This window comes from Dromiciops gliroides, chromosome 4 (assembly GCF_019393635.1).
Source record: "Dromiciops gliroides isolate mDroGli1 chromosome 4, mDroGli1.pri, whole genome shotgun sequence".
Taxonomy (NCBI): Eukaryota; Metazoa; Chordata; class Mammalia; order Microbiotheria; family Microbiotheriidae; genus Dromiciops; species Dromiciops gliroides.
In genome coordinates this window covers 132,362,894-132,387,988 of record NC_057864.1, presented here as the reverse complement: position 1 = coordinate 132,387,988, position 25,095 = coordinate 132,362,894, and the positions used below count along the sequence as shown (strand labels likewise).

General features: G+C 41.3%; 1 protein-coding gene across 1 annotated transcript in view; it reads left to right on the top strand.

Moving 5' to 3' along the window:
* KIF26B (kinesin family member 26B) overlaps positions 1–25,095 on the top strand; it is a 639,143-nt gene that overhangs the window by 549,104 nt on the left and 64,944 nt on the right. Inside the window, exon 10 of the mRNA XM_043962875.1 lies at positions 7,431–7,590. Within this exon, the coding sequence (XP_043818810.1) occupies positions 7,431–7,590 (160 nt within the window). The remainder of the gene's footprint in view (positions 1–7,430; positions 7,591–25,095) is intronic.

Sequence of the window (25,095 nt, the reverse complement as noted above, 5' to 3'; positions counted from 1 at the left end):
TTGCTAAATATTAAACATTGAAACTACCCCCTTTTCCCACACAAAATATGAAAGACCAGCTTGAAAAAAAACCTCCCATTTTTGAAAAACTTTGAAGGGACTATCATCATAATTAGCTTCTAAAAGCTTTTACTGATACATTTGAGAGCATCAGAAGTGGAGAGAAAAGTTGGAAAGCGAGATGGTAGCCTGATGACAAAACATGACCAATGCCTGCCTACCAAAAGGGCTGAGCTGGAAGGGACTGGGAGGCCTGTATCTGTAATGCCTGAGCAATGGACTTGCCCACCATTCTCCCATGTTTGAGTTCAGTGAATTTACATCTGTTTAAAATGTAATGAGATGATTTAGTATGTTGTTTAAAATGGAAATTTTGTTTACTTATATTTAAGTAATAATCCCCCTGGACCTAGCAGCCAGAACTCAATTAAGGGAAGGTTTATTAATTAGCCACCCTGCAGCGCAGAGGAAGATGGAGCATGCTTCTATGAACTGGCCGTTATGAGTGAAGATGGCTGATTTGAAGGATCGAGTCATACAGCTACTGAACACTCATGTGTGCAGGCACACATTTAAGATTTTCTTATTTCTAGACGTAGCTGAAGGAAAATAAAATCTCTAGAGAAATAACATTCTTTTCCAGATGGCAGTAAGGAAAGGCTTGGGGTTTTTTTCCAGTTATAAAAGATACATTTTCCTACATGATTTGGGTATATTCTAAACCAATTGCCCTATTACAGTGTTTCTTACATTGGTTCTGCCTTTGATTAGAAAACCAAGTTAGATAACCCGAGAGAATTATAAGTTCTAGGAAAGAGCTCCCTGGTCCATAATGGATGGATGGAAGGAAGGAAGGAAGGAGGGAAGCAAAGGAGGGTGGAAAGAAGGAAGAAAGAATTTAAGTGCCTACTATGTGCCAGGTATTGTGTGTGATGCTTTATAAATATTATCTCCTGTGATTCTTATAACAACCCTGAGAGGTATCCCCACTTTACAGGTGAGGAAACTGAGGCTAAAAGAAGTTAAATGATTTGCCCAAGCTCACATAGCCTGTTAATTTCTGAGGTAGGATTTAAACTCCTGTCTTCTTGACTCTGGATCCAGTGCTCTATCCGCTGTGCCTATGCAAATATACTGCTGTCATTAACTGCTACTAAGAAGTCACAATGAGGGGGCAGCTAGGTGGCACAGTGGATAAATCACCAACCCTGGATTCAGGAGGACCTGAATTCAGATCCAGCCTCAGACACTTGACACTTGCTGGCCGTGTGGCCCTGGGCAAGTCATTTAACCCTCATTGTCTGAAAGAAAGAAAGAAAGAAAGAAAGAAAGAAAGAAAGAAAGAAGTCACAATGGTATTCCTTCATTTACTGATTCAATAAATATCAGGAACTAGGCCATAAGATATACAGAATCCAGTAAGACATTTATGCATGGAGCTTATGATCTTCTGGAGGAATAAAGAATATAGACATGCTAAGTGCATTAGAGAAGGGGTTTTTTTAAGTGCTTTAGGAAGCCCAAGGAGAAAAGTCACGAAGAAGGTGACATTTGAGCTTAATTTTAAGAAGAAATAGGAATTCCATAAGGAAAGGCATGGAAAGGGTATTATAGTCTTAGGGAAGAGTCAGCGAGGGCACAGAAGTAAGAGAACATGGGAGGTAAGTTTCAGGGACAGAGACAAAATCAGTTTGTCTGGAACATAATATGTGGAAGAAAGGACTACAAGCCGAGTCTGAAGAGGTGAAACAATATTCTTGGGGGTGGAGATGGGGGAAGGGTGTGCAGCTATAAATGATATAAATGGGCAATCAGATGAACAAGGTTCCAGTAGGGTTTCAAGGCTTGCCTAGGGCTGGTACGGATTGATGCTTGATGACTTATTTATAAGTACTACTCCCTCTGCAGTTTATAGAGGGAAGCCTGAGCTCTTAAAAGGCATTCCATGGGCCATTTCTTGTACTTGTCTGGAAGGCTGATAGGATCGTTTCCCCAATCTTTTCTCTTTTTTCTCCTTAGATTCTTAACCTCTTCTCTTCCAAAGCATGGTCAAGATGATCTCAGGAGGTCATGGAATTAAGAATGGTAGCATTTTCAAGCTAGAAATAACCTTAAAGAGCCAACTAGTCCACCACCTTTTTTTCCTTCCTTCCTTCCTTCCTTCCTTCCTTCCTTCCTTCCTTCCTTCCTTCCTTCCTTCCTTCCTTCCTTCCTTCCTTCCTTCCTTCCTTCCTTCCTTCCTTCCTTCTTTCTTTCCTCCCTTCCTTCCTCCCTCCCTTCCTTCTTCCCTTCCATTCTATCTGTGAATAAGGAAATAAAGGCCTTTAGAGGTTAAATAAGTTGTTTGATGTCACAGATCTAGTCGGGGCAGAACCAAAAACTAGAACTCTGCTCCTCTGAGTTCCAGGCCATTCTTTTTTCTTTGAGATAAATTCATGTGTGTATATTTGTATGTGTGTGAATGTGTGTATATATACACAGATATATCTATATATCTATATACACACATGTGTGTACATGACACACACATGTCTCTTGTCACTCCTGTGTACACGTAGAGGAGTGGGCATTGAATCAATCAATCGTCAATAATCCCTATCCCACAAGATGCCATATACCCTGATACCTTTAGCAGTTGAGAACACCTTTACTGAATCAATCCACCAATCAGACACAAAAACCAGGTGCAACAAACTCCTTACCCCACTTGGAAGGGTTTGTCAAAGCCAATGGATTAAGTAAGATGATGCTTCACAAGAAATGTGTTAGGACAGATTGAGGTCAGTACCACCCCGTGGGGGGTGGATAGGTAGCAACAGCAAGCCAATTCAGGCAGGCTAGCCCAGTGCCTGATCAGAATCAGCCAAGCCTCCTTGAGGGAATTGGTTAGGGGAGAGAGGCTCTATCTTCCCCAGTCCCTTCCTCCCTTGACTAGAGGAAATCTTTGTGAACTTCAGAAAATTTGGATGATTTTGAGCTTCCCATTTGCAACAGGAAGAACGTCCCCAGAACAGCAGCACCTGGTCAGGATCTGTGAAACATATTAAAGACAAATGAGATGCCCCAAAGGCAGGCACCTTCAGGACACTACAAGTAACCATAACTTAGGGGAATTTCATGAAGACCCTCAAAAAGAGAGAAAAAAAGGAATTCCAGAAACCAAGTGCTACACACTACCCCTTTGCCACATCTGCCCTCTAAACTTTCTCTCATGTTCCCCCTGCACTCTATATGTGCTTATGGGAGGGTGTGTCCCAGACTTTTGAAGGAAAAGGTTGTACCGTTGTTAATGTATCACCTAGGTAAATATCAGTTTCTAAAAACTAATAAAGTTTAGATGGCTAATTGATCTCAACCCATAATCAGTGGGGATTGGAGTGGGGGGTGCTTGTAATAGTACTAGAGAAAACTCCTAATCCCTCTAGGTTAGTAACTCTAATAATAAGCATTTATTAAGCATCTACTGTTGTGCTAAGTGCTGGGGATACAAAGAAAGGTAAAAGAATCCCTGCATCCCTGATTTCCAGGAGTTCACAATCTAATGGATTCCAGATTAACCCCTAGGATCCCCATAAGAGCAGTAGACAGCTGCTCTCTGGGGACCCAATTTAGTCATTTGGAAGCCGCTCAGTGGCTCAGTAGATAGAGAGCTGGGCCTGGAGTCAGGAAAACCTGAGTTCAAATCTGACCTTAGACATTTACTAGCTGTGTGACCCTGGTGTTTGCCTTAATCCACTGAAGAAGGAAATGCCAAATCATTCCAGTATCTTTGCCAAGAAAACCCTATGGACAATATGGACACAGGGGTCACAAAGAGTTGGATATGACTGAACACTGAACAGCAAAATAAGAGGGAGAGTTTTGGGAGAGGGAGGAAGAATATGCATTTCACTCAGAGCCAGACTTTATTGAAATAATAGTACATATTTATATAGCCGAACATAGATGTTTATTAATATATACTTTGTTGAACTGAACATCCCTATGGTGTAGGCTGGAAGGAAATGCCTGAATAGAGAAGCTGTGCACAAATGTGTTTTGGCTTGACCAAGAATGATGCTAGTTCAGTTCTTTTGACTTCTTGCATAGGTACATGTGAGGCCAGTTGTGTTGGCATGCCCAGGCACACCTGCCTCCTATTCTCTGCAGGCCTATGACTTCCCATCTAGCACACTAACCCATAAGCCTACTGTTATATTAGACTCATTACCCCACCCACTATTTTCTCTGACACCTCACACACTCTGTTTAGATACATACTTCTAGATATCACCTAGTGGTACTAGCCTCCCATCACTGCCCCAGTTTATTTGGTAGCTGAGTAGAAGTCACTTAGCTATGAAATTGTAACAGTCTTTTAAGAAGGAACATGTGGTATATGCATATATATATATGTGTGTGTGTGTGTGTGTGTGTGTATAAGTTTAATTATAGCCTTCTCTAGGATGGGGGGGTGGGGAGGGAGGGAGAAAAAATAAAGTAAAAAGTACACAGAACAGAACAAAAGAAAACCTAGAAGGAAGCACAGTATAGATGGGCAGCTTTGAAAACAATGTGTAGTATTTATTATGTGGGTTTTCTTGAAATGGAAATTCATTGTTTTATTTTGAATCCTTTCTTATGTTCTGCTATGTGCATGGAAATGCTCCTTTTTTCTTTTCTCATTTTATATTTAAGTTTAAAATGAATAAAAAGGAACATGTGTTCTTTGGGAGGTAAGAGGATGGAGATGAAATCTTGTGTTCTGATACATTATCATGACAGGTGGCAAAAATGGATGCCTACCCTTAAGAAAAGACATTGAAAATCCTTTCCAACCAAGCTAACTTTCACATGAGCAATTAAGGTGTGAGTGATGGCATCTTAACTCCATTCAGGTGCTTTGCATGGAAGTGATGAAATTGGCGATGCTGATTGGTTGAGACAGAATGCTAGAGGGAGAATGTGCCAGAAAATTCTGGTAGCTATAACTGGTCTTCCTTTGAATAGGAAGGAGCCACTCACTGTATCTGACAGCATGCCTCACAACGTGAGTGAAATTAGTCTATTACTTTCTGGTGAAGACCAAGGCTTATTGTGGGGTAATTCTGTTTAGTCTAAATCTAGATTTAGAGAACTCTGGGATATAAATGCTACAACCCAAGGAGATCTCTGAGCAAGGTAAACCAGGTTCAGATGAAGCTTGAACCTATAGCCCAAGACTGACAGAATTCTAGAGACAGAGAACAAGGCTTTTAGATATCTCCCCATCATCCCACCCACCCTCAATTAACTGCACTTACAGTTTCATTCCTTTAAAAATATTTCTCTCCCATCTGCTGGTGTGATATGGTTTTTTGCTAATGGGCAAATGATCTGAACCTGTTTAATGAGTCCCTGCTACTCTAGATTAAACAAAACATGAAATTCCAAATTCAGTGAAGGTTCCAATTCCAGTTTGCTTTGGTGATGTAGGGAGCCTCTGCTATAGCCCTAAACTCATTTGCTGTTGTCTAAATGTATACTCACTCATCCTGAGTCACTTGTGCATAATTATGAATACTTTATAGCATTCTTATAGCATGGTGTAAATGAGCTCATTTGTTACAAGCATCATTATCAGGATGTATTAAAGATTCTTTGATTCATTTAAATCAACTGAACTCTTAGGGTCAACAAGGACACGCCAGGCCCTGTCTCTCCCCTTCAATCTGTGAAGCCTACCAATATCCCATCTATGTAATTAGGTTACAGGTTTTCTCTCTATCTCTCTAAACTGAGTAATTCATTGTCTTAAAAGTAATTATTTCTTTATTTGCCCTAGCAAACCTTGCAAGACAGAGAAATGTGGGGAAGGAAGTAAGATAGCATGTCCTGACTTTTCAGGGATTGGCCTAGTTAGTAAAACAGGGGTAAAATATACTTTTATTAAGCATGAAATCTTATTAGCCATAGGGCTCAAACTGCCTTTCTAACCCAGGAGCAGATAATGGGACCTAGGGTGGAGTAGAAGCAATTAGCCCTAAGAAAGTCACTTGAAAACATCTTCATCTCACAACCTATTCAGGCTATCAGATTACTTCTCTATCACAGGAAGCTGTGTGGTGTGGTAGAGAGAGCACTGGGTATAGAGTCAGAAAACCTGCAATCAAATTTTGCTTCTGCTTACCCATGTGATCCTGGGCAAGTCATTTAACCTCCCTGGGCTTCAGTTTCTTCACCTGCAAAATTGGGTTGGATTAGATGGTCTCTGAGGTCCCTTCTAGCTCTAGGTCCAGGAAGTGCCTTCCCAGATGGCAGAAATTAATTAGGTCTTAAAGCCACTTCTTTTGCCAAATCCAACAATAACAGAGGAGAGATGAAGTCACAATAGTAGCAGCAGCATCGACAGCAGTAGTAACTGTGTAATTAGGTGGCAGTTTTTTTCTCTTTCTAAGTTGAGTAACTCATTGTCTTCATAATAATGATAGCTCACATTTATATAACAGTTAAAAGTTTGCAATGAACTTTCCATGTATTATCTCATTTGAGTCTCAGAACAGTTCCTTGATGTAGGTACTATTATTAGTCCCATTTCATATATGTGGAAACTGAGGCTGAGAGAGATGAAGTGACTTGCCCATAGTTACACAGATATTACATATCCAAGGCATAATATGAGCTCAGATCTTCCCAATTCTAATTCCAACAAACACCTATCAAGTAACAATCAGCCCTTGGCATCTAACAGTCATACTTGGACATATTCTGACCATCCTTTACCTCTCTCTCATTCTCCCCCCAGCCCATGCCTAAACCCGTTGACTAGTACTTTACCACTGTTGGCATTATATTGTAAGCTTCTTGAGGGCAGGAACTGTCTTTCTTTTTATTAATTGTATCCCTGGTACTTAGCACAGTGCCTGGAACATGGTAGGCATTTAATAAATGTTTATTGGATAATGGCTGGGCAGATTATCAACTGAGAGTTGAGAAGACTCAGGATCTCTTCAGATGAACAATAAACAAATGGGTAATTGAGAATTAACCATATTGAGAATTGTGATCAAAATCTTCCAGGACTTTCTTAATCCAAACAGCAGCGAGGTACCACTGTGTTTTCCCATATTATGAGTTTACTTTCCCTGGGCTCCTACTGAGCTCAGCCTGTAGGTGCCAAGCATTGTGCTAGCAGGAACAATTTTTAAGGAGACTAGCAATGAGAAACGAGATGGAATGATGTATAGTGAACAGAAGTAAACAGGCCCCCCACTGTTGATGACTTCCAGATACGACTTCAGTGGTATTTCTTAGTATGTTGTGATAAGAAGGGTCTTGTGCCTAGACGTTCACATGTATGTGTTCATAGGGAATTTTTCCAAGAAGCTCTATTGAGAACCATTCAACATCAGCCCAAATCTAACCACTGTCCCCTCCTGTTTTTCCCCCCTCTCTGTCCCTCCTTGTGGCAGTGTCTGGAGGTCGAAGCCGCTTGCATCTGATTGACCTAGGTAGCTGTGTCAAAGCTCTCAGCAAAAATCGAGAGGGTGGTTCGGGTCTGTGCCTGTCGCTATCAGCCCTGGGAAATGTCATCCTTGCTCTAGTCAACGGCAGTAAACACATCCCTTACAAGTAAGTGATTCTCTCCTGTGGAAGCCTGTTTGGGTAAGCTTCGTACATCATACATACATTTTGAGAACAGAGCTTGACTGCATGAGCCCAAGAGGGTCAGGAGGGAGGGTGGGGGTGCAAAAACACAGAGGGGAGTCTCAGCTTAATTATCCAGTCAGGATCAGGACCTGGAACCCAGTACATTATTTTCCAGAGTCAGGGTCTGGAACCAGTAGCCAATGTAATGTTTTTGTTGTTGTTTAGTCATTTCTGACTATGTGTGACCCTATTTGGGGTTTTCTTGGCAAAGATACTGGAATAGTTTGCCATTTTCTTCTCCAGCTAATTTTACAAATGGGGAAAGTGAGGTAAACTGAATTAAGTGACTTGCCCAGGGTCACATAGCTAGTAAGTGTCTGAAGCCAGATTTGAATTCAGGTCCTCCTGACTCCAGGCCTGGCACTCTATCCACTGCCCCACCTAGCTGCCTAGCACATAGTAGGCACTTAATAAATGTCTATTGATTGATGTGAAACATTCACTAATCAAAACAAATGGCCTTCAGAGCAGAAGTTCTAGAGATGAAAGGGTTAAGTGTTCCAGCTCTAAATCTATGATTATAAATGTAAAAAGTGAAATATTTTTAAAAAATTAGTGGAGTGAGGGGGCGGCTAGGTGGCGCAGTGGATAGAGCACTGGCCCTGGATTCAGGAGGACCTGAGTTCAAATCTGGCCTCAGATACTTGACACTTACTAGCTGTGTGACCCTGGGAAAGTCACTTAACCCTCATTGTCCCACAGAAGAAAAAAAATAAATTAGTGGGTGGTTCAGCAGGTAGAGCACTAGCTCTGGAGACATCAAGACTTGGGTCCAAATTCAGCCACAGATAAATATTGTGTGACCCTAGATGAGTCACTTAACTTCTGTCTGCCTCATGTTCCTCATCTATAAAATGAGGATAATAATAGTACCTACTTCCCATGTTGTGATTATGAAATGAATTAATATTTGTGCTTTTTTTGCAAACTTTAAAGCACTATATGTAAATACTAGTTAATACTTAGGGATCACCAATAAAATAATCACTGTGCAAGTTATCTAACCTGACCAGATCTCAGTTTTCTTATCTGTTAAATATAAAAACTGGACTCAATGATCTTTAAAGTCCCCTCTGGCATTAAATCTACGAGCCTGTGAGTATCAATAAAACATAAAAGTATTTTTTTTAAAGTTAAGGTTCATCAATAAAATCAGATGTTATTGTGAGCCACCACAGGCTGTGAAGAGCCCTGCACTCCGGGAGAACTTGAAGGAGTATGAAACAGTGTGGCCTTTTACCCATTCCACAAAAAGATTTCCTTCAGTTCCAACATTCTTGAACTAGTCCTATTCTTTATGTAGACATAGACATACAATGTTTGTCTTTATACCACCTAAGATCTAGAGACCATCCCTCACTATTTCGACCCCTGCCCAGCACAGCCGTGGGTATCCAGGAATTCCATCTGCTGCCAGACCACTGCCCAACACACCACATGGTGGTCTAGCTAGAGGGGGAATACCCCCTGCCAGGTACACATAATGCCCAATGGCCTTGCATCCCAGCCAATGCCTTCTATCCTAAAGTGCTTGTTTGCCAACGTGTCCAGACCCAGTAGAAGTGGAGAGATTTCCATTGTTTCTCAATCCTTAAAGCCCATCCTGGAGCCTGAGGTTCCCCCAAGGCATCTTGCATGACGTCCCCCCACCTCCACCCCAGATAAGCAACTGCCAAGGGACCAAATTCCCAGTTTGGTTTCAGGGGCATTGAAGTGTGGGACCCACAGAGTGGCTTGTGCTTTCTTTTATGATAAGAAAGCTGAGGCACGGATTTGCCCAGAGTTACCCTTCCACTTAACACCAGGAGCAAAACTGGGATCCTATCTCAACAGCTTTGGAGACTTTGGCATCCTCCTGATCCCACTGAGCCAATCCACTTCCCCTTTCTCATCAAGCTTTATAAAATATGAGCTTCCTTTCCCCAGCACAGCAGGAGGGATTTAACACAGCAGGATGGCCTGGGTTTCTTTTCTAAATTCAGCCAGAACTCTAAAGCTACATTATTCAGCTTTGTATGAGCATGCTAAAATGCCCTGCCTAGTGCCAAACCTTATTCTCCTTACTTGGATATCTCTTAGAGAAAACAGTCCCTTTTCTTGCAATTAAAAAAAAAATGTTCCTGTTTATTAAAAAAAAATATCCAGAATACCACTGCCCTCCCCCTTCCAATTTCCCCCATCCCCCAGATGCTTGATTTGTCACACTTGACAACACTCTGCTTGGAACCTGTATTATTATGGCTTACTTCTGGGAAATTAACCGAAATGTGTGCAGAGGGGATATGTCCTTTCCTCATTTCTCTTCATCATGGTCCCAGACCATTTGTCATGTGAGTGAGTTAGGAAGTGAGTTTGGATTCATTACCCCATCCCAGGCACTCCCCCAGGCACTGTGGACGTGCCCTAAATGATTCTGACTTTGTCGATGATACAGCTTTGGCAGACGACAAGCAGACATATAGGCGGCAGCAGGGACAGCAGCTTCCTATCATTGGCCATAGCTTCATTACAGGCTCACCTTCCCTTCTGAAATCCCACAAGTCAGTCCTAAGGGATGGCAGCTTTCATAAAGATGGGCATAGGGTAAAGGGTTTTGCAGACTTTAGGCAACTCCTGAGGAGGTTTCTACCCTACTTTGAGAGGGGTAGGGTAGATCAAATGGACTACTAGACTCCCTAGTACCAGGTCATATAGGATTCCAAGTGTGGACACGTCAGTTAATGTAATATTAATCATTAATAATAATTATTATTATATCTAGCATTTATATAGAGCTTACCAAGTACCAGGTACCATGATAAGCATTTCACAAGTCTGGGAGGTAGGTACTATTTTATAGATGAGGAAAGTGAGGCAGACAGGTTGAGTAGCTTGTGTGAGAGTTACACAGCTAGTGAGTGTCTGAGGCTGGATTTGAAGCCAGGGGTAAATTCTGGTTCAAAAGCTCTCTATCATAGTGAATATCAGACTGAAAGCAAACACCACGTGGCTCTGTCCAGGGACCAACTACATCACATATGGCTTCCAGTTCAGTGGAATATGAGGTTTAGGAAATAAAGAGGAAGAGGAAAGTCCTACAGAATGTATAAAGAATTTAGCAGCCATATGTGTCTCCTGACATGATCGATGATGATAAGGCCAGTGGGTGACATAGGAAGTTCAAATTCAGCTGAATTATTTGTAAATTTGTAATATTTAATAGCTGCTACATAGGACAGCAGAATCAGGGTCTAGGAATATCTCAATGGGCTGCAATCTAATCAAATGAAATTTAATAGGCATAAAAATAAAGTCCTGTCCTTGGGTTCAAAAAATCAATGGAACAATATTTGACTGGAGGATAATATTCTTGGGAAAAAGACCTGAGATCTTTACTTTGATTCAAGTTAAAACAAGTTAACAATGTTAACATGACAGACAAAATGCTAATGTGAGTTTAAGCTGTGGTAGAAGCAAATGTTCAGGATAAAGGAGATGGGATGTTCCCACTACATGTCACTCTGGTTAGACCAGACCTGGAGTAGTGTGTTCAGCTCTTGATGGCAGTTTTATACAAATCCTAACCCAGCCATGCCACCCCATCCTGTGTCTCTCTTGTCCTATGTCCTCCCACAAGTTCATCTAAAGGGTGTCCTGCTTTCTCTTGATTATGTGAGGATGCCAGTGGGGTAGATAAACTGTCGAACAGTTATAAGAGGAAACTAGGTGGCATGATAGATTGCTGGTCCTGGAATCAGGAAGACCTGAGTTCAAACACAGCCTCAGATACTAATTGTGTAACCTCAGTCTGCCTCAACTTCCTTATCTATAAAATGGGAATAATAATAATAATACCTTCCTGACTCCAAATAGTTCACTTCACCTCTGTCTACCTCAGTTTACCCATCCATAAAATGGGGATAGTAATTGTACTTACCTCCAGGGAGTATTAAGTGCAATTGAGTTAACATGTACAATGCTTCGCAAACCTTAAAGCACTATATACATGCTAACTATTATTATTATGACGTGTTTAAAGTGTGCCCATGTTATATCATGATTCTTTATTTGTTATGGGTCATAGCCAGCTCATTGTGCTTTCTCATTGACTCCTCAGTGTGATCATTCCTTTTTTAGTTCTTCAGAGGCTATAATAAGCTGTATGACTCATAGTTAGCAATAAGAGGAGATTCCCTAGCAATTAAGTGATACGGAAGCAGAATTGACTACTGAGGCAAAGGGTACTCCATCACTGGACATCTCCAAGTGAATTCCAGGTGATGACTTGTCAGAAAGGTTGGAGAAAAAATTCCTGATTAGATGCAGGTTGGACTAGATACTCCCCCCTTTCCAAACAAGAGGTTCCAAGATTTAGCAAACATTAACACACATCACCATGCAGTGATAGGTATGAGATATATCTTCATAGTAAGTTGTATGCATCAATTATATCCACAGGTTCAATATTTTTCAAGATTCTTGAATGTGTGGTACCTGAGGTGTGAAAATCATACCCATGATTCCCAAAGAAATATTCTTTTCTTGTACCTCCAGCAGGGAGACACTGGGGTTGCCTTCCTGTCATGAGAGGCTATGGTCTAGAAATGGCAGAGAAAAGAGGTTCAAACCCCAAGCATGCTGATAATAAGTAAATCCGTGGTCCTTTGTGGGATCAGAGATGCAGAACTGAAAGGGGCCATCAGAGACCCTCTAATCCAAACCCCTCATTTCACAGATGAATCTGAAGCTCAGAAAAATGAAAGGACTTGCTTGGGATGAGTCGTTCCAATAGGAAGTGGCAGAGCCTTGATTCAAACTCAGGTTCTGTGACTCCATGTCCATTGCTCTTTCAATGGTACTGCACTGACTTCAATGTTAAAATGTTTTCTCACAAGAGGAGAAGGTTGTTTCTCTAGGCTTGAAGGCACATGGTTTTCATTTTTATAAAAATGCAATGATTTAGGACTTGGTCAGAGAAAATGCACAAGAAACACAATCCTGGTTTTGGTCAAACCTCAACCAGATTTACTTAGGAGAGTGTGCAGTGAAAAGAGTCCCTAACTGGTGTGTGTGTGTGTGTGTGTGTGTGTGTGTGTGTGTGTGTGTGTGTGTGTGATATTCACATATATTTAGAATCATTCAAAGGCACATTACTGCTACATTATCTCTTCTTGATTTCCAGGAAGAACATCAATTTAATCCCATTTATACAAATTCAAGGCACCAGTTTAGGAGAGGAGAGAGAAGGAAGGAGGGAGGGAAAGAGGGGGGGAGGGAGAAGGGAGAGAGAGAGAGAGAGAGAGAGAGAGAGAGAGAGAGAGAGAGAGAGAGAGAGAGAGAGAGAGAGAGAGAGAGAAAGAAAGGGAGGGAGCTAGGAGGGGGGAGAGAGAAAATCTCAGGTTGCTAGGCAACGACAGCAGTGATAATTCATGGTAATACTGTTTTAGAAATAATCATTTTTATACATTTTAATGACTATGAGAATTTTTTTTAAAAAACTGTGTTTGGAAAACTACAGAGAGAGACCAGACCCCCACCTTCTTTCTTTCTTTCTTTCTTTCTTTCTTTCTTTCTTTCTTTCTTTCTTTCTTTCTTTCTTTCTTTCCTTCTTTCCTTCTTTCCTTCTTTCCTTCTTTCCTTCTTTCCTTCTTTCCTTCTTTCCTTCTTTCCTTCTTTCCTTCTTTCCTTCTTTCTTTCCTTCTTTCCTTCTTTCCTTCTTTCCTTCTTTCTTTCCTTCTTTCCTTCTTTCCTTCTTTCCTTCTTTCCTTCTTTCCTTCTTTCCTTCTTTCCTTCTTTCCTTCTTTCCTTCTTTCCTTCTTTCCTTCCTTCCTTCCTTCCTTCCTTCCTTCCTTCCTTCCTTCCTTCCTTCCTTCCTTCCTTCCTTCCTTCCTTCCTTCCTTCCTTCTTTTTTGAGATTCTGGCTTTTTTCCCCTTTTCTCCTTCCAGGCTGCCCTCATGCTTGTACTATAGGAATACTGCCTTCATTCAAGCTCCTAAGAGGATCCTCAAATTAAGTCATGACCCTCCTCAGCCCCCCTGCTCATTTTTAACAGCTTAGGAAATAGCAAATGGTCAGTTACCTGTGTAAAGTTCATCAGCATACAGACAGCTCAGCTGGAAATGGGGCTGTGTCCTGGCCATAAGAGCAGGACCCCAGAGCCCAAGGTTTCAATAGCTGTTCTGTGGCTGACTTCTTGGATGTACCTGAACATATTGTTCCAGGTATCCCCAACAGGATTGATTCCTGCTCTCTTTCCAGTCCCCACCAGCTTGTCCATCTCAAGCTTAGGAAGCTCCTTGAAAAAGGGGATCATACATTATCCTTCTTGTGCCACCCCCACCATGGTGCCTGGTGCAGCCAGCTAGCCCTAGGTAAAAAACATGAGGAGAGCAAAATGTATGTGTCACTTGCCCATTTTCTCTTGTCATCCCTTTCTTGCCCAGGCATTCAGTACCCTGATGCAGACTTTCCAAAGACATCCTCACCTCCATTTTCTGTGCCCAGGACTTTGACATAGGAACTTAAGATATAGAGAGGGCAGGTACCTTAGAGATCATCTAGTCAAAATGCCTCAAATTATACAGAAGAAAACAGATGCCCAGATAATGTAAGTGGATGGCCCAAGGTCACACAACCATTAAGAAGAATATAAGTCGTAAGGAGCCTCTAATAGGAAGCTAGGGGGTATAGTTGAAAGAGCATAAGATTTGGAGTCAGGAAAACCTGATGCTAGCTATATGACCCTGGGCAGGTCACTTAAATGCCCTTAGCCTCAGTTTCCTCATCTATAAAATGTAGATAATAAGTTGCAGAGAAGGTGACATCTGGCCTCAGTAGAGTGAATTTTCTCATTTGAGAGTTTCTTGCACCAGTGAAACCACAGGTCCAATCTCTAGTGACCATAGATTTAGACTGGAAACAACCTTAGAGCTCATCTAGCCTAACTCCCTTCTTTTTAAAATAAGAAACCTGAGGCCCAAAAAGATTAAGTGATTTGCCCCAAGTTAAGTGGCAGGTTTGAGATTCGAACCCAGGTCCCTTACTCTTTCTACTGCATCATACATCTTTTTATGTGTTAACATGACTGCATGATTAATATGATCACTGGAATACTTAATATAGATTCAAATCTGAGTGATAAATATCCTTAGAAACACATACATTCTAGGTGAACTTGCACTTTGGACCAGCCCAAGAACTGTCTGAGGTTCCCACATTTCCCTTTTAGAATCAGCAATCTTTAGAATGTTTCAGAGTCTTCACAAAGAAGGTGCCCCCATCACACCTTGGTAGTTAATTAAATTGTTAATTTCTTTTTCTTTTATTTTTTTTGGGGCAGCTAGATGGCACAGTGGATAAAGCACCGGCCCTGGATTCGGGAGTACCCGAGTTCAAATCCGGCCTCAGACACTTAACACTTACTAGCTGTGTGACCCTGGGCAAGTCACTTAACCCCAATTGCCTCACCAAAAAAAAAAAAAAAGAAAAGAAAAGAAAAAAAATTTTTTTCACCTCTGAATAGAATTTTATTTTCCAAAATATATTTAAAAACAAATTTTAACATCAATTTTTTAAAAATTTGTGTTCCAACTTCTCTTCCTCCTCCATTCTAATAAATTCAGCTGAGAGATAAACACTTGGGTCTAAATGTTACAGAAGGCAAATCAGTGTGACCAGAGGAAGATTTCATAAAGGAGGAGGTTTGAATTAGGTCATGAGAGATAGGAATATGATGGATTGGCAAAGAGGATGGGCAAGGGGTAAAGCAATGAATAAAACCAGGAATTAACATAGGGACTTGTTAATTCTTTATAAACTGATGAAAACTAAAGGAGTCCTGTTGGAGAGGAGCAACAGGTAAGTTTTGAAAGCCTAAGGTAGACCAGATAATGGATGATTTTTCATGTGAGGCTAAGGGGTTTGGGCTTGATCTAACAACAATAAGGTACCATTGTAGACTCCTTAGTAGAGGAGTGGCACATCCTTCCCACCTCTGTGCATTTTTGTTACTTTTTAAATAGCCCCAATACTCTTCCATCACTCCCCATTTTCTGCACATTGAAATCCCATCAGTCTTTCATGGGCCAATTCAAGCATCATCATCTCCTCCATGAAGTTTAGGCTCTTTGTGACCTCTGTATCAGAAGTAATCACTCCTTCTGACCTCTCATAGCATCTTGCATATCTCTTTGTTTTGTTTTGGTTTTGTGGGGCAATGAGGGTTAAATGACTTGTCCAGGGTCACACAGCCAGTAAGTGTCAAGTGTCTGAGGCCAGATTTGAACTCAGGTCCTTCTGACTCCAAGGCTGGTGCTCTATCCACTGCGCCTCCTAGCTGCCCCCTTGCATATCTCTTATAACATTAATTGTATATTCTATGATGTATTTTTGTGTTAAAGTTATTAGTGGACATCTTTATTTCACCTACTAAACTGTAAACTACTTCATGGCAGGGACTCTGTTGCCTGTCATTTTTATGCCCCCAGTGCTTTGGACTGTACCGCCCCCCTCCCCACAACCAGGAGGCATTTGACAAATTTTTGTTGAGGGGAAAAAGAGGGAAGAAAGGGAAACAAAGGAGGATAGAGAGAGGGAAGAAAGCAGCAGGGATGGAAGGAGGGAGGGAGCATGGAAGAGAAAAGGGAAGGAAGGATGGAAAGGGAGAAGTAAGATGGGTCGAGAACAATGAACAGCTAATGAATTTAAGAAGGTTCTGGATGAGCACAGACGTAAGGCTAGAATGATGGGCTAAATGTTAGATGATGATATTTAATGGAGATATAAGTAATAGTAAGCAGAGACACAGCAGCCCAAAAAACCCCAAACATCTAACTCAATCTCGGTCTGCATAAAAAAGATCAATCATAGCTAGAATAAGGGAACTTACAGTCTCACTGTACTTTGGCCTGGCCAAGCTACTTCTGCAATGTTCTATTCATTTCTGGGTGCAACATTTTAGGAAGCACATAGACAAGATGTAGGGCTCTCAGACTAGTGAAGAACCTTGAACTCCTATTATCTATGGACCATTAATGGATCAGAAAATTCTCAGCTTGACAGAGAGGACATGATAGATATGTATTCAAGTTGTGTTCTCTTTGACCCCAAGAGGTCTAGAAGCAATGGGTGGAAGATGCAGAGGACTAGATTTCAGTTTAATGTAAAAGAAAACTTACTAACAGTACTGGCCAAAAGTGAAAGGAGCTGTTTTGGAAGGGAGTGAATTCCCTGTCATTGGAGTTTTTCAAGAGTGTGGGTGACCCCTTGTCAGGGATACCAGAGAGTAGATGCCTGTTCAGACAATATGTTGTACTAGGTGACCTCTGTGGTCACCTAGAGATCCTCCCATCTGTGCCAAATCCTATACTTGGGTTAAAAAAAAGCCGTGTATAGGAAATTTACGAGGAGAGATATGACTAGATAATGGTTCTTTTTTTTTTTAAAGTTCAAAATTTGAGCGACATGCTAGCTCAGCATGCATCAAAGTGTGACATGGCAGCCAAAGAGGTTAAGATGATGTTAGGTGTTGTATCCAGAATAAAGGAAGTGATAAGTCCTTCTGTGGGCCTGCGCCCAGAATGACTCAGCCCCTACCCTGGGCAGGATGATGGTGACAGACGGTCCAGAGACTTCAGTTACAATCTCAGTCCCTCCCCTAACTAATTTGGTAATTCTCTGGGCTGTAGTTTCCTTGTATGGATTAGATAATGGGGTATTTTTAGTTGCTTTTATTTTGGAAGGGGACCAGTGGGGGTTGTCATAGAACTTGTTGGAAGTCTAGTGAAGTGGACCCTTTCTCAGAATAGTATTGTTAAAAGAAAAAAGTAAAATCCATGGGTTACAAAGGAAACCAACTACATTGAAATAATTATCTAAATATTTTTTAAACCAAGTTTATACACCCCAGGTTGCATAAATCCAGCAACTGAATCCTGGATTAGATAGATGATCCTTCAGTCCCTAATAATACTTGCTTTCCTTGTTTGTCAATACCCATTTTCTATCTGACTCCTTTGAATATTATGAAGAAAAAATTGAGATGAGATGGCAAAATGTTCCCCAAGTGAATATGCCTGTACAGATTCAGAGTACTGTTACAATCCCTGTAATTAGTATTATTACATCCCTACAACACTGAAAGGTCTGCAAACTGCTTCACGTGTTTTATCTCATTTGATCCTAGGACAGCCTTGTGAGGTAGGTACTATCATTGTTTCTGTTTTATAGATAAGAAAAGAAAGGCTATTGAAAAGTGAGGTGGTTTGATTAGGGGCAAGGTCACACAGTTGGTAGTATTTGAAGTGAGATTTGAACCCAGGTCTTTCTGACTCAAAGGCCAACATTTTACCTATAAAGCCATGTATTTTCTCATTATTATTACAAAATCCATTTTCAGTCGTAGAGTGATGGCTTTAAACTGCAGTAAGTAGTAAAGAATGCTGATTTTCATGTAAAATAGCATCATTGAAGAATGACCTGGTATACATGAGTGAATTTTCCAGATAACTGAAGCTTGCCCCTTTAAGCATCAAACCTTTTTTTTTGGGGGGGTGTAAGGAGGGGGAGATATTCTGGATAGAAGTATTTCTAATACACACACATATATATATATACCTTTATTTGTGTGTGAAATATGCATATATATATATAAATTGTATATATTCATGTTGTATACAAATACTTTGAGAGAAGGACAGAGAAAAAGAAAGGGAGGGAGATGGAGAAGGAGAGAGAGAGAGAGAGAGAGAGAGAGAGAGAGAGAGAGAAAGAGAGAGAGAGAGAGAGTGAGGGAGCGAGAGCGAGCTCTTCTTTGTCTTGTTAAACAGAATATAGTGAACATATTGTAACCCTTAATGTCTCGGGGATATCACAATGGACATCAATTATAATATACTTGTACCTCTGTTGTGGTAGTAGCAAGAGCACTGGTGTGAAATAAGAGGACCTAAGTCCAAATACTCAAGTAATCAAGTACTAAGGAGTGTGATTTGGACATTTAGCTTCAGTTTCCTTACCTGTCAAAGGTTAGGACACTTCACCTCTAAGGATACTTCCAGCTCTTAATTTTATGATCTCTTACTATTCCCCTTCATATATTGTTATATAGAAACTGGGATTTGCTCCACCACACTCTCTGTTCTTTCTCTGCCCTCTCTCATTTCCATTTCTTTCACTCCTCCATCTCTGCAAGGTCCATCTCAGATGGTACCTCCTTTGGAAGCCTTCCCCAACTCACCCAGCTGAAAGTGCTCTCTCCCACCTCATCCCCCCCCCCAGTATTCTATATGGACCTCTCCTTTACCCCATAAACATTTTTCCTTGTGTCTTGCTTATTTTTGTCATATCAGTCCTCAAATCTGTGTCATGGTGTTCCAACCACCAACTTGCCCATTTTATGAAGTGGACAAAACGTCAAACTCGCTGTTCTGTAAAACTTGCAAAAGAAAAAAGATCACATAATATTTCTTGCATAAGAATTCTGATAAGTCCTTGGGACAGGTTCACATGTACTATCAAAGGGAGGAGTTGTAGAATCTTGTGAAACAGCTTCTTGCCGTGGACAGTCACATACGGTCGTGCTGTCTGACTTGGCTTGTCCCTCGTGTTAAAATGCAATAGCATTCTGGTGAGAGTGAGAGAGATGGGAGGGGGGGAGGAGAACTGGGCATGTGACTGATAAAAATATAAAAATATGCCGGTTTCAGAGCATTTGTGAAATTCAGCATGCTGTTGAGACAGAGTTTAGATCATTCTGCTCATTATGGTAATTTCTCTTAGGTTCATGGAGGCGATCTGAAGTGAATAGATTTCTGTCAGAATCGAAGAGGCACTCACGGAGTCTGTCTCTTGAAATTTTTACCAAGAGCAGGCAAGGTATATGTGGCGGGAGGCAAGAGGTGAAGACAACTGCCGAGCTGTCAGGGCTTGAGATAATGAGCTTCCATGAACATCTGGCTAATAATAGAAGCTTTGGGGATTTTCTACCGTTGGCAGGTTAAGATAGTAAATCTATCAGCTGGAATTTATGGAGAGTTTCTTCAGACTGGGATCCCAAGGAGCGGTATGCAGACGTATACATCTGGTTTCTAGGAGGGGGAAAGACCTGCTGTTACCTAGTACAGAAAACCTGTTTCCAGGGGTCTTGAGACCTAACATCCATTCTTCCATTGATTAACTCCATGTGAACTTAATTCAATCATTTAATCTGCCTATTATGCCTCAGGTTCCCTATAAATTAAAAGACAATGATAATAACTTTCCCCTTTATAAGAAAGGTTAAGGGATCATTTTCTTCTCTTTTGCTCAGGTTAATCAAGATCATGGCATCATGGATCCAAATCTAGTCAAGTCAACATCAGTTATTTCATTAGACTATGAGCCCCTTGAGGGCAGCGACTATCTTTTGCCTTTCTCTGTATCCTCAGCACTTAGTTACAAGTGCCTGGCACTTAGTAGGTAATTAACAAATGTTTACTGATTATCATTTATTAAGCACCTCCTTTGTGCCAAGCATTCTACTAAGAATTGGGGATACAAAAAAAGGTAAAAAATAGGCCATGATATCAAGGAGCTCACAATCTAAAAGGGGACGCAACCTATAAACAAGTATGTATGAAAAGATGTATGCAGGAGAAATTGGAGATAAATTGGAGGGAAAGCGCTAGGTCTGGAGTGGGAAGGGTTCTCACACGCCCTCTAGTTCAACCCTCTCCCCCATTTTGCAAATGAGGAACCAGAAGCCAAAGAGGTTGACTGAACTGCTCTCAGTCAACCAGATTCGAGATTTCAGGGGTAGGATTTCAAGTCCCAACTCACTTATATGTAAAATCTCTCTACCAATGTCCAGTTGTGACCCAATCAATAGTTGAGCAATCACAGAGCACTATGTGCTCACAGGGGCATCTCTGGCTCTGGCTCAGGTCCTCTGACTCTGAAGACAATATTTTCTCCCTTGTATCATTCTTTGTTGTGTTTATATAAGCCGTTATAATCTGGTTATAACATAACTGTTGACTTCTCGTTTTAGCTCAGGTGAATCTATTCTGCAGATAACACAAAGTTACATGCTTTTTCCCCAGATGAACTAAAATGAGGAGTTCTTAAGCCACTAACATTGCTTGTGCATTCATTTATTCATCAAGGATCTGAGTTTCTGACATGTGCAGAGCACTGTACTAGATTGATAATAGGGGAGCAGGGCTGGGGTGGGATTAAACAAATAGAAGATGAAGACCTTATCTTTGAGGCCCATACCAAACACATTAAAAGGAAATAGGGGCAGGGGCAGCTAGATGGCGCAGTGGATAAAGCACCAGCCCTAGATTCAGGAGTACCTGAGTTCAAATCCAGCCTCAGACACTTGACACTTACTAGCTGTGTGACCCTGGGCAAGTCACTTAACCCCCATTGCCCGCAAAAAAAAAAAAAAGAAAAAAGAAAAAAAAGAAACAGGAGACGTGCAAATTTAGAGCCATTTCCATTCCAAATGTTCATATGGACTATTTGTGTCTGGCCTGTGCTAGAACCTTCTGAGCTCATATTCATCTGGTCAGCCAGTCAGACAAATTGTACCTTGATCCCTATGGGTGATGTCATTTTGGTCTTCTTCAAGCATGAAGGACAACAACCAATGCATACACATAAGTCTTTGAGAACAAAACAAACAATTACACAATGATACTTGAACTTGCTAGTATCTAGGACCAAGAAGCTCCAAAGTAGAATTGATTTAGTTCAAGGAAGATTTCCTAGCCTAAGTAGCTTTTGAACTGGGGCTTGAAATCTGGATTGGAGGAGATGTGGTTACCAAACTCAGTTCTGCCTTTTTCCTATCTCACTGTTGGCTCTAGCTTCACTGCGTTACACTTTCCAAACTCTCCAAAGCAGCTCTGTCAAGCACCACAATTGTGCAGACTGCACTGGACGCAAATCATGATAAACTGCTAAGCTGAGTGTAAGACTCAGAGCCTGTAGCTTAGTGTCATCCTTAATGATAACTAATCATTGTATCTGAAAAAGAAGTGTTCCCACCAGAAGGAAGCAGCGATAGGAGGAGGGCCCTGGGTTGGTCTGGGGCCAGTGCACATATAGCCAGAGATGCCCCTGTGAGCACACAGTGCTCTGTGATTGCTCAACTATAACTTGATTGGGGCTCAATTAGGCATTAGTAGGGATTTTGCATACAAATGAGTTGGGGCTTAATTCATTAGAAAACTGTCTTGAGCATTTAATAGAGCTTCAATCAGAGTATCCGACCATAAATTCTCACCTGTTTCACAACTGGTTCAGGCTCAATTGAGCATTAATAGATTTTTTTTGTCCATGCAAATGAGGTGATAATTCATTTCATGTGTAATTGAACAATTTTCAAATAGTTGTGTTCATGGAGCAGTTGGGTGCTGTTAAGTTGAACCAAATTGTCTAATGTACACAGTAATTTTTAACTAAAGCTTAGTTAAATTTATTTTTGATGACAGTAACTGCAGCGCTTTCATTAAGAATGGAAAGACACTAAAATGCATTAATGCATCTCAATTCCTTTGTATGTGAAGAACAGAGACTTCAGCAGGTGATCAAGGGAAACATGGTTTTGAGTTAGGTCAAGAAAGAATAGGAAATTTGACCTATGAGAGCAAGAACCATCATTTCTATTTTCTCATTGTTCCATTTCCCTCCAGGCCTCTATCCTCCATCACTTAAACTCAGTTGTTAAAAAGAGAGATACTCCATGGGAAGTATCCTCAGCTATTTCTCTGTGAATGGGGAAGATCCCAAAGGATGACCTAGTTTCTGACCTCACTAACCTGTCTTACTCTTTCTTAAGAATGCATAGGCCTGGGGCAGCTAGGTGGAGCAGTGGATAGAGCACCGGCCCTGGAGTCAGGAGTACCTGAGTTCAAATCCAGCCTCAGACACTTAACACTTACTAGCTGTGTGACCCTGGGCAAGTCACTTAACCCCAATTGCCTCACTAAAAAAAAAAAAAAAAAAAAAGAATGCATAGGCCTAGGGGCAGCTAAGTGGTACAATGGATAAAGCACTGGCCCTGGATTCAGTAGGACCTGAGTTCAGATCCAGTCTCAGATACTTGACACTTACTAGCTGTGTGACCCTGGGCAAGTCACTTAACCCTCATTGCCCTGAAAAAAAAAATGCATAGGCCTTTCCCATGCTCTTCCTCCTCTACTTCAGCAAAGCAGGTCCCTACCTTTCTTCAAAGTATTTTTCATCAGCCTTCTCCAGGAGCCAGCTTTACTCAAATCTAGCCACCCAAGTAACCCAAGACCCTACTGATTCCCTAAGCAAAACAATTTTAATACATGTATGTTTCTATTTTGTTTCATGGTTTAAAAGAAAAAAAGCATGTGACTTAGTAGAGTAGAAGTTCCTTTAAAGGTTCTTTTCTCCAACATGTACGTTAGTGTCCGTACAAGATTCCATGATCAATATAGTCACACTTACATCGAATCACGCATAAAACAGGAAGAGGCTAACAGTGGTCATGGATGATATTCCAGGTCACCTAGGTAGTCTTCAAATAGAATAGGGGTACTCTTTGATGGTGAGTTCCTCCATATATTCCCCTTTCCATTAGATGTGCTGATTTTTATCAGTGCCTCCAGGAGCTTCTCTAAGGGTCCAAAGAGACAGCCAAAGATGTGGAGAGGATGAGAAAAAGAACCTAGCCCAGGCAGAATCAGACACTGGGAAGGCAATCAAAGCCCTCCACGCCTCCTCCAAACTCTGCCTTCAGGATTGCAAACAGGTGGTGCACACTCTGTCAAGACTGTGACCAGACTGCCTGCTCTCTCTCCATCTTAATGGTCCCTCTAGTGGTATACCCAGAGTTAATGTCTTTACAAGGAAGATCTTGGGAAGCCATAGCAAAGTGGTTGCATGAGTGATCTGTGAAATGTAGGAATCCTGTAAAAGCCATAGGAGTGGCTGATTTCGATGCTGGAAAAATAAATGTCCAGGAGTCTCACTTTTAGTATGATCTCTGCCACCCCACCTCCTACTCCTGCCTAGAATTTAGTATAATCGAGGTCTAAGATTTCATCCCAAGGGGGTCCAACTATTAGAAAAACCTGGGAGATCTCATTATTGAACTGACCTAAAATGTGATCTCATAGCATGAACCCTTAGCAGAAAATGGTGCTGCGAAGCTGCTGGTTTCCTAAATAGGTATTGCCAAAAGTGGACAGGGCTCCAGGGAAAGGACACAGGTAGCCCTTCATTTCAAAATCATAAAATATTTAAAATGTATCTAAAAGACCCTGAGTCTCAATTCTAAGGAAGGATGAGTTGGTTAGACTACAACTGAAGAATAGTCTCCTCGGGTTATTAGAATAATAATTATTCCTCTGTGGAAGAAATTGGCCCTTGGTCCAAATGACCAAGGTCCAACCTGAAGGAAGACCTCAAAGGGGATAAAAATCTGACCACAGACCCTCTGGAGCCAGTCGCCACTCATTTCTAATTCAGTCTTTGCCTGCCCTAGAGAAATGGATAAATCCGCAGCACAAAGCCATCCCTCCTGCAGCTGGCTTGCCAATCATTCTCTCAAAGAGCCCACTCCCCTGCTTGCCTTCTTTCGGGAAGGGAATAATGCAGTACTTCTTCCCTGCTGTTCGACAATTTCCTTTGCAAGAGGAGAATAGTCATCTTTAAAAGTCAAGCAGTTTGACCTTTCCAAAGGCCAAGGGGAAATGTTTTTCCTTACCCCAAGCCATTCACTGGAGCCTGTAATTTTAAACCAAAAAAGAACCCAGAGACTGTTCCTGTGAAAGCTTTGTGGATAAAGTCAGGATTTGCCACTCATTGCTGCCATTGAGTTGTCTTTCTGAAAGGTGAACAAGTACCCAGACGTCTATTCAAGAACTCACTCAGCAAATTATTTCATAGTCTGAGAATTGTGAATATTTTTTAAAGACAGTGGAAAGGAGGAAAGCTAGATGACCCTTCCAAATCTTATGCGTGTATTTTTTGGGGGAGGCAGGGCAATTAGGGTTAAGTGACTTGCCCAGGGTCACACAGCTAGTTAAGTGTCAAGTGTCTGAGGACAGATTTGAACTCAGGTTCTCCTGAATCCAGGGCCAGTGCTTTATCCACTGAGCCACCTAGCTGCCCCTTATGAGTGTATTTTGTTGTCAGAGATGGAAATGTGTCTATATGAGGTATATATTAGTGAAGTCTGTCTAGGCTCCCATCCCAAAGGGGTTCAACTACTAGAAAAACCAGGGAGACCTCATTATTACACTGACCTATAATGCTATCTTGCAGCATAGACCCTAAGCAAAGAATGACACCGACACTACTCTTTTCCTTAAAAGTTATTGCCAGCACTTTTGGAAGCAGATGTGGCTCCATGGATCATAAACAATTTGTTTACCCACACGCTATTCCTTTGATCTCTAGAAATATGTATGCTTTGTACAGGAAAGGTA